This window comes from Oncorhynchus clarkii, chromosome 20 (assembly GCF_045791955.1).
Source record: "Oncorhynchus clarkii lewisi isolate Uvic-CL-2024 chromosome 20, UVic_Ocla_1.0, whole genome shotgun sequence".
Lineage (NCBI taxonomy): Eukaryota > Metazoa > Chordata > Actinopteri > Salmoniformes > Salmonidae > Oncorhynchus > Oncorhynchus clarkii.
The window spans coordinates 10,316,403-10,326,737 of record NC_092166.1 but is presented as its reverse complement, the minus strand read 5'-3'; the positions used below and the strand labels follow the sequence as shown (position 1 = coordinate 10,326,737).

The window sequence follows — 10,335 nt, the reverse complement described above, 5'->3', positions numbered from 1 at the left end:
GAAAAAATAAAGCACACATTGAATATCCCTTTGAGCATGGTGAAGTTATTCCTTACATTTTGGATTGTGTATCAATACACCCACGTCACTAGAACAATACAGATGTCGTTCCTAACTCAGTTGCCGGAGAGGAAGGAAACCACTCAGGCATTTCACCATGAGGACAATGGTGACTTTAAAACAGTTAAATAGTTTAATGGCTGTGATGGGAGAAAACTGAGGATGGATCAACAACATTGTAGTTATTCCGCAATACTAACCTAAATGACAGAGTGAAAAGAAGGAAGCCTGTACAGAATAAGAATATTCCAAAACATGTGTCCTGTTTGCAATATGGCACTAAAGTAAAACTGCAAAAAATGTGTGAGCTGAATACAAAGCTTTATGTTTTAGGTAATTCCAACACAACACATCACTGAGTACCCCTCAGTGCGGCTGCAAGTAGCCTAGTGGTTAGTGCATTGGGCCAGTAACCGAAAGGTTGCTGGGTTGAATCCCCGAGCCTACAAGGTAAAAAGCTGTCATTCTGCCCCTGAGAAAGGCAGTTAACCCACTGTCCCCCCCCCCCCCCCCCCCCCCCCCCGGGTGTTGAAGACATAGATGTTGATTAAGGCAGCCCCCCGCACCTCTCTGATTCGGAGGAGTTGGGTTAAATGTGGAAGACACATTTCAGTTGAATACATTGAGTTGGACAACTGACTAGGTATCTCCCCTTTCTCACTCTTCATATTTTCAAGCATGAGCAAGCACACTCATGTTATGGGGGGTAAAAATAAATTAAATAGAGCTAAGCACAGGCAAAATCCTAGAGGAAAACCTGGTTAAGTCTGCTTTCCAACAGACACTGGGGAATGAATTCACCTTTCAGCAGGATAATAACCTAAAACACAAGGCCAAATCTACACTGGAGTTGCTTACCAAGACAACATTGAATGTTCCTAAGTGGCCTAGTTACAGTTTTGACTTAAATCAGTTTAAAATGGCTGTCTAGCAAGGATCAACATACCTTTTTAAAGAGCTTGAATAATTTGAAAAATAATAATAGGTGTTTAAAGCTTTTAGAGAGCATTTAGCATTTAGTGTGAATGCTTACATAAATTAGATACTTGTGTATTTCATTTCCATTTTTTTTTCTCACTTTGTCATTATGGGGTATTGTGTGTAGATGGGTGAGGAAAACAATGTACTTAATCTATTTTAAATTCAGGCTGTAACACAACAAAATGTGGAATAAGGCAAGGGGTATGTTTGGAACAATTATTGTGTGGATTTGGCACTATCTTCCCCCTCCCATGGCCCTCATGCCATTGGCTAAGAGACGTGATGTCACGGAGGGGACTGCCCTATAAATGCACTCTCTTCACACACAGCCAGCAGACCAGGCTGAGAACCAGCTTCACTGCAGTGACAGAGCAATCATAGACCCCAAAGCTCTAGAATACTACAGACACTGTGAACAGCACAAAGGATCCCGTCTCATCGTCTCTCACCATGTGCATAGGACTGGAATCACTGCCTAGCACATGTCTGGAGAGGTATGTCTTGCCTTATAATAATCTGTACTTTTTTATCCCATCACATTATATGTCACTGGATTTACATTGATGGGAATTATTACACAGCTACTTCATGGGGAAATTGGATGATCAGTTGTAAGTAAGGTGTGAATGATTGCATCAATCTAATGCACGTGTTTTTCTCTTATTTTCTCAGGGCAAAGGAACTCAAAGCTCTCTTTGGAAGTTTTCTACAGAAGCCAGATCTGAGCATCATCGGTCACTCACACAAGACCGACAAACTAAGGTCAGATACTAAAAAACAATGCTCTATGTCTACACAGATTTTTTTTTAAACATAATAAAAAAATGTTGCCTTGGAAATGAAGGAGACCATGCACAGCCAATGCTAAGTTATTTTGTAATGACCCGATGAACTGACCTGATGCTTTTTTTTAATCAACAGGTTAAATAAGAGTGAACCATTAAAATGGAAAGAGTCGTTTGAGAACCTGCTGTCCAACCAAAGTAAGTCTGACTCTTGCTATGAGTTATCATACTTTAATTAGTCATACTACACAAACTTACAAGTACATATTGTACACATGTGTATTGCAAACGTGGATAGGAAAAGCCATGTAGCTGTTACTCCACATAGCCAGAATGCATTACACAAAACAGCAGTAGCAGGATTCACTCATAATATGTCCAAATATATTATTTTATATATAGACTATAGGAAAAGCTGCTTGCTTCCACATCACAAATGGAGAAGGTTAAAAAGTGAATTGAAGTTGTGACATGCTACGATAAATTCACAGATGCTAATGTGACAATTCTCACCTTCTCTTTTCCAGATGGACTGTGCTTGTTCCGTGCTTTCCTGGTGTCGGAGTTTAGCGAGGAGAACATAGCTTTCTACCTGGCCTGTGAAGACTACAGGATAACCAAGCCCTCCTCAAAGCTATCGGCTACAGCTAAGAAGATCTATGAGGAGTATGTCTGCAGTGATGCACCAAGAGAGGTAACTATCAATATATATATACACAATTAATCAATTATATCTATATACAGAGTATGTTTGTAGAGGAATCTGTAGATTGGATATACGCTACATAAACACATGTACACAAAATAATATACTCTTGTGCACAAACAATACCCAATAAGACATTGTTTCAAGTAAAACGCATAGTAATCAAATTTCCCATCCTCTTCCCCCAGGTCAACCTCGACCATGAGACCAAAGCCATCACCAAGAAGAATCTGGAACACCCCAGCCAGTCCTGTTTCAGCCTGGCCCAGGAGAAGATCTACGCCCTGATGGAGAAAGACTGCTACCCTCGCTTCCTCAAGTCCCCCACCTACCTGGAGATCAGTCGGCAGGTCAAATCCGGTTAAGACCATTTATGGCTTGTTAAGACTGGTTAAGGCTGGTTGAAGCTTGTTAAGACTGGTTAAGGCTGGTTGAGGCTTGTTAAGACTGGTTAAGGCCAACCTGCAGGTGGTGAATGAGACACGAAGAAGAAGTCCATGGAAGACATGCTGAAAAGGACACACTGGAAACCAGGTGGTCTCACTAGGGTCCTCCTCAGTGGAGGAAGGGTCCTGTGCTGCTGGGTCAAACGTACGGAGGGGGGGACTGAAGATGTATACTAGATTGAACTGGAAGTCAGTCGGAAGTTGACACTGGAAATCTTGTCTGTGGCCTAGGAAAGAAGGCCGCTCACAGTGAAGATTGGAGTATCGAAGTCTGTAAAAGAGGTCTGTGAAGATAGATACCTCAATCTTCACAGACCTCTTTTACAGACTTAGATACCTCAAAGTCTGTAAAAGAGGTCTGTGAAGATTGAGGTATCTAAGTCTGTAGGTCTGTGAAGATTGAGGTATCTAAGTCTGTAGGTCTGTGAAGATTGAGGTATCTAAGTCTGTAGGTCTGTGAAGATTGAGGTATCTAAGTCTGTAGGTCTGTGAAGATTGAGGTATCTAAGTCTGTAGGTCTGTGAAGATTGAGGTATCTAAGTCTGTAGGTCTGTGAAGATTGAGGTATCTAAGTCTGTAAAAGAGGTCTGTGAAGATTGAGGTATCTAAGTCTGTAGGTCTGTGAAGATTGAGGTATCTAAGTCTGTAGGTCTGTGAAGATTGAGGTATCTAAGTCTGTAGGTCTGTGAATATTGAGGTATCTAAGTCTGTAGGTCTGTGAAGATTGAGGTATCTAAGTCTGTAGGTCTGTGAATATTGAGGTATCTAAGTCTGTAAAAGAGGTCTGTGAAGATTGAGGTATGGAAGTCTGTAAAAGGTGAACATGTGTCTTGAGGTCAAAGACACATGAAGAAGTTCCTGTTCATGGCGTTTGAGCAGAAAGAACAATGTGATGGAAAAGGACTGCTTTGCACAATCACTGAGAATGTGTTATCGTTTTGTATTGTCTGATGCCTGTCTATTTATTTGGGTATTTATTAGCAGTCATTTTGTTATAGAAATGTTATTGAAATGTTATTGAAATGTTATTGAAATGTTTGTACTGTAGAGTGCACCGGACAGCACTGTCCTGTACCGTTCCACAACATTTTTTATATTTATGTGTACATTTTTATACCCAGAACTCCTTATGTGAGAGGAAATTATTTGAATAAAATCGGAAACTATATAAAACAACACGATATGAAGTTAGTTTTACTCTATTCATTTTCATTACCAGATCAAAAACAACAGCAATTATTCCGATCCAGCTTTCTAATATGTTCAACATTCAATAAGATGAAACATACAAAGATCTCCTTCAATTCTGTCTGTTCTCTAACCTACACATACGACAGAGGATTAGAAGAAAAATGACTCTATGAAAATATAATCACCACCCACTGCTACTACTATTTCAATGAAATTACGTTGAACCAATGTGGAATAGACGTTGAATTGACATCTGTGCCCACTGGGCACTGACCATGCACCATAGACTCCCGTTTAATTGGGATGAACCCCTTGCCTCCGAGTCGCAGGGCTCTTGTGTATGTGGGGGGTAGACTGCAGGAACGTCTGGAATAGCCTCCCTGAGGTGTTTTCCCTGTATGCAGCTGCCGAGAGCGTGGGCTGGCCGTGGTCTCCATGGAGACTAACGATCACCCATTGTACACCTCTTCAGGTTTGCTTACCTCAGCTCGCCCACGAGTGAACTGCTCAGAGCCATGGTGACTCACATCACATACCCTCCATCTCTTCCCACTCTTCTCCCTTCCTCTCTTCCCACAAAATGTATGAAAGCCAGATATATATACAATAAAAAAGGACTTGTACAAAAAAAAGCAGGCTCTATTGATATAATTAGTGTATGAAATGTCCTAAACAGTATTGAACTTGATAGTAAACATAGTCGACAGATGCTATTCAGATGTTGCCAAAACAATGATTGGTAAATGTTGAATTAATATGGAAATGACTAAAAGTAACTCCACTACATGTAACTGTCATTTTTTAACAATCTTAAGAGCTGTCGTTTTAATGTGTGGAACTGCAGTTTCATCAGACATTTTCTGTTTTGTCCTCTGTTGTGAGGGATCCGTCAAGCACTTTCTAATCTGTTGTGACCAATCCTTGGTACGCCTACCCTATCAGGTGTTTAGGGAATAGACAGAGCAGTAAAGTAAAGAATATTTGGTCCAACCTATAGACATCACGTAACAGGACTAGATTGTAACTGTGGCAAGAGATATAAGATTTATATACAGTATATATACAGTATATACTAGTGTTGTCACAATACGAGCATTTTGAATTCAATACCAATATCAGGTTTAGTATCACAATATCCAATACCATCACAATACTAGATAAAACACAATATTTGATACCATCACAATACTTGATAAAAACACAATATTTGATACCATCACAATACTTGATACCAAAACGATACCAAAATAACACCAAAATGAGACCACACCAAAAAAAAGTGAAAGAATGGCACTTGATCCAGACAATATCATTTAATTTTTTTTATTTTGAATGTATGCATTAATGAATCAATTGTTCAATCAATTTGTCTTTGTTTTTCTAACTAATCTAACTACATAACAGTTCCAATCCAAGATGGCGTAGCAGTCAGACGTATTTGTCCTTCGTCTTGTCGTGTATATATATTTTGATATATTTTTCTTCGCATATCTTTTTATATTTTTCTAAACCCTTACTTCAAAATACTCTCCTGCAACCCGCCTCACCCAATCTGCTTTTTCTCTAACGTATTTTTCTCTGCCTCTTACTGGAATCTCTCCAACATAAACTAGTCAGCTAACTAGCCAGCTAACGGTCATCAGCTAACCTTTAGCTCGGAAAGCTCTCGCCAGTTTGTACAACGTGATTCAACCAGAGCATACCGGACCTATTTTTTTCTCTCCATATCCCCGGATTCCTATCGCAAGCTCTGAACCTTCTCACCTTCCGACCTTCGCAGCTAACGTCCCCTGAATGCTAGCTGTCTAGAGCACAACGGACTGTTGGCTTACAAAGCCCATCGAATACATTCCGAAGCCACTAGCTAGCAGTCAGCTATTTTAAGCACATTGGACTGCTGGTTTAAGAGGCCCTTCGGACATATTTCTTCGGCCACTATACATATTTTTCCAATTGGCCTGGTTTACCACACAGAGCCCTGCTGATCCGTCCGCTGATGTAACTGCACGAGGGGGCCACAACAGACTTCCCTCAAGCACGTCATCCCTCTAAGGCCGTTCTGTTAGCCTGCTAGCCCCGTGCCGCTAGCTGCCTGAAGCCACGCACTGGACTTGTATGATCACCCGGCTACACATGCCTTGTCGATTGCTGTTCTGGTTTGTAACTATTGCTTTATTTCACTGTAGAGCCTCTAGCACTGCTCAACACGCCTCGGCTAACAATTTAGTTCCACCCCCCACACACGCAGCGACATCACCTGGTTTAAATGCTATTTCTAGAGACAATATCTCTTTCATTATCACTATATGCACAGGTTTACCCCCACTGTATTCACATCCTACTATACCTTTGTCTGTACATTATGCCTTGAATATATTCTACCGTGCCCAGAAATCTGCTCATTTTACTCTCTGTTCTGAACGTACTAGATGTCCAGTTCTGTTAGCCTTTAGCCGTACCCTTATCCTACTCCTCCTCTGTTCCTGATGTAGAGGTTAATCCAGGCCCTGCAGTGTCTACCTCCACTCCCATCCCCCAGGCACTCTCATTTGTTGACTTCTGCAACCGTAAAAGCCTTGGTTTTATGCATGTTAACATTAGAAGCCTCCTCCCTAAGTTTGTTTTATTCACTGCCCTAGCACACTCCACCAACCCGGATGTCCTAGCCATGTCTGAATCCTGGCTTAGGAAGACCATCAAAAACCTTGAAATTTCCATTCCTAACTATAACATTTTCCAACGAGATAGAACTGCCAAAGGGGTGTCTGGCTAGACTGTAAACTCTCCTTCCAGACTTACATTAAGCATATCCAATCAAAAATTACATCTAGAATCGGCTCCCTATTTCGCAACAAAGCTTCCTTCACTCATGCTGCCAAACATACCCTCGTAAAACTGACTATCCTACCGATCCTTGACTTCGGTGATGTCATTTACAAAATAGCCTCCAACACTCTACTCAGCAAACTGGATGTAGTCTATCACAGTGCCATCCGTTTTGTCACCAAAGCCCCATATACTACCCACCACTGCGACCTGTACGCTCTCGTTGGTTGGCCCTCGCTTCATACTCGTCGCCAAACCCACTGTCTACAGGTTATCTACAAGTCTCTGCTAGGTAAAGCCCCACCTTATCTCAGCTCACTGGTCACCATAGCAGCACCCACTCGTAGCATGCGCTCCAGCATGTATATCTCACTGGTCACCCACAAAGCCAATTCCTCCTTCGGTTGCCTTTCCTTCCAGTTCTCTGCTGCCACTGACTGGAACGAACTGCAAAAATCACTGAAGCTGGAGATTCCTATCTCCCTCACTAGATTTAAGAACCAGCTGTCAGAGCAGCTCACAGATCACTGCACCTGTTCATAGCCCATCTGTATACAGCCCATCTATCTACCTCATTCCCATACTGTATTTATTTATTTTGCTCCTTTTGCACCACAGTATCTCTACTTGCACATCCATCTTTTGCACATCTTCCATTCCAGTGTTTAATTGCCATATTGTAATTACTTCGCCACCATGGCCTATTTATTGCCTTAACTCCCTTATTTGACCTTATTTGCACTCACTGTATATAGACTTTTTTTCCTACTGTATTATTGACTGTATGTTTTGTTCATTCCATGTGTAACTCTGTGTTGTTGTATGTGTCGAACTGCTATGCTTTATCTTGGCCAGGTCGCAGTTGCAAATGAGAACTTGTTCTCAACTAGCTTACCTGGTTAAATAAAGGTTCAATTAAATTAAATTAAAAACATAACAGCATAATTTTAATCACAGTGCTTAATTTGAGCCGGATCCTGGGCACCTCTCCGTTTCGACTGTTTTGTTCCGGGACCTATTTGGCCGGATCAGATACCTCTCCTGGCATGAAAAATAACTATCACGTTTTGCAATGTAAAATTTTTTATAAAACGGATCAAAGTTCATTCGAGTTGCCTCTTAGTTAATTATCCTGCCCCCACAAAAAAAAGTAATGTGAAAAAGTAGATTTTCAGCCCGGGCCTAATATTCTAAACGTTTATGGTTTACGCAACATTGTAATTTAGGTTTGAGACGAACGCGTTGCGGTGGCTGTGTGAGAAGCGCGCCGTTATGTCTCACATAGCTTTCTATGATCTCTCTCTACTCTGATAGGCATGAACCTGCAACTCTCATCTCTCCAGTGTTGCACTTCATAGTGTATTTCCTTCATAGCCACGCGAAGGGTTCTGAACGAACTGCAGCACCCCTGATACATTGAAATACATTTGCCAAAGTTATACCGTTACTGCTGTCTGTTTCAGAAAGAAATGACATCATTCAGAGTAGTGTACTACACGGAGAGAAGGCTTGTAGTTTAGCGACAAGAGGATCAACAGCTGTGGATTGCAGGCCAATAACAAGGAATATTCTACAGTCGGGAACGCGCGACTGATCTGTCAGTGAATAAACAGCACGCGGACAAAACAGGCATTTCGCAATATTTCAAATCCAATGGAGGGAAAACACAGGTTGGAAAGCGAATGGCTCCTGCTGAAAAGAGAAGACTCTTTGTTGTAGGCTACCAAAATATTTGATCAACTTCCAAATATTGTTTTACAAAAGAGAGAGAGAGAGAGGCCTTTGGCACGAGCACATCGGTCATCACCAGTGAGTGATCTGCGCATCATTGGGTGAGTCAGTGAAACTGGAAAGCATTTCTAGGACTATCATTTCCTCCTCATATTGTAAGAATGCAATATGTCTTCACACGACTAGGCCTGGGCTATTGTTTTTTTAAACGTTTTTATTGATCTCAGATTCAAAGTGTCAAAGTAGCCTGCTATTTCAATAATTTGTGTGGTATTAAAAAAGATTCAGCCTAAGACTCCAGTCATGTAAAATGACGTAGAATTGCATGACATGTGTTTATAAAAGGACAACATTTTCCCCGACCCTAGGTTACTTAAAATATTCCCCATGTGTGCAACTTCTATAACTGCCTCTACTCTACTGCTCTGTGCCTCTACTCTACTCTACTGCTCTGTGCCTCCACTCTACTGCTCTGTGCCTCTACTCTACTGCTCTGAGCCTCTACTCTACTGCTCTGTGCCTCTACTCTACTGACTATACTGCTCTGTACCTCTACTCTACTGACTCTACTGCTCTGTGCCTCTACTCTACTGACTCTACTGCTCTGTACCTCTACTCTACTGACTCTACTGCTCTGTGCCTCTACTCTACTGCTCTGTGCCTCTACTCTACTGCTCTGTGCCTCTACTCTACTGCTCTGTGCCTCTACTCTACTGACTCTACTGCTCTGTACCTCTACTCTACTGACTCTACTGCTCTGTGCCTCTACTCTACTGCTCTGTGCCTCTACTCTACGGACTCTACTGCTCTGTACCTCTACTCTACTGCTCTGTGCCTCTACTCTACTGCTCTGTGCCTCTACTCTACTGCTCTGTGCCTCTACTCTACTGCTCTGTGTCTCTACTCTACTGCTCTGTGTCTCTACTCTACTGCTCTGTACCTCTACTGCTCTGTGCCTCTACTCTACTGCCCTGTGTCTCTACTCTACTGCTCTGTGCCTCTACTCTACTGACTCTACTGCTCTGTGCCTCTACTCTACTGCTCTGTGCCTCTACTCTACTGCTCTGTGCCTCTACTCTACTGACTCTACTGCTCTGTCCCTCTACTCTACTGACTCTACTGCTCTGTACCTCTACTCTACTGCTCTGTGCCTCTAGTGTACTGCTCTGTGCCTCTACTCTACTGCTCTGTGCCTCTACTCTACTGCTCTGTGCCTCTACTCTACTGCTCTGTGCCTCTACTCTACTGCTCTGTGTCTCTAATCTACTGCTCTGTACCTCTACTGCTCTGTGTCTCTACTCTACTGCTCTGTGCCTCTACTCTACTGCTCTGTGTCTCTACTCTACTGACTCTACTGCTCTGTGCCTCTACTCTACTGCTCTGTGCCTCTACTCTACTGCTCTGTGCCTCTACTCTACTGCTCTGTGCCTCTACTCTACTGCTCTGTGTCTCTACTCTACTGCTCTGTGTCTCTACTCTACTGACTCTACTGCTCTGTGCCTCTACTCTACTGCTCTGTGCCTCTACTCTACTGACTCTACTGCTCTGTGCCTCTACTCTACTGACTCTACTGCTCTGTGCCTCTACTCTACTGACTCTACTGCTCTGT

At 42.3% G+C, this 10,335-nt stretch overlaps 1 protein-coding gene across 1 annotated transcript; it reads left to right on the top strand.

Annotated features, from left to right (window-relative positions):
* Positions 1–1,425: 1,425 nt before the first annotated feature.
* On the top strand, positions 1,426–3,201 carry LOC139377247 (regulator of G-protein signaling 5-like). Its single transcript, XM_071120254.1, has 5 exons — positions 1,426–1,535; positions 1,714–1,803; positions 1,963–2,024; positions 2,354–2,520; positions 2,721–3,201. The coding sequence occupies exons 1-5, from the start codon at positions 1,492–1,494 to the stop codon at positions 2,895–2,897; spliced, it is 540 nt and encodes a 179-aa protein (XP_070976355.1). The 5' UTR covers positions 1,426–1,491; the 3' UTR covers positions 2,898–3,201.
* Positions 3,202–10,335: the final 7,134 nt, after the last annotated feature.

Excerpts from the sequence above, each read along its gene's own strand:
- LOC139377247 (XM_071120254.1), top strand. The coding sequence starts at position 1,492 with ATGTGCATAGGACTGGAATCACTGCCTAGCACATGTCTGGAGAG. Across the intron at positions 1,536-1,713 it reads CCTAGCACATGTCTGGAGAG|GGCAAAGGAACTCAAAGCTC; the intron begins GTATGTCTTGCC and ends TTATTTTCTCAG. Across the intron at positions 1,804-1,962 it reads CACAAGACCGACAAACTAAG|GTTAAATAAGAGTGAACCAT; the intron begins GTCAGATACTAA and ends TTTAATCAACAG.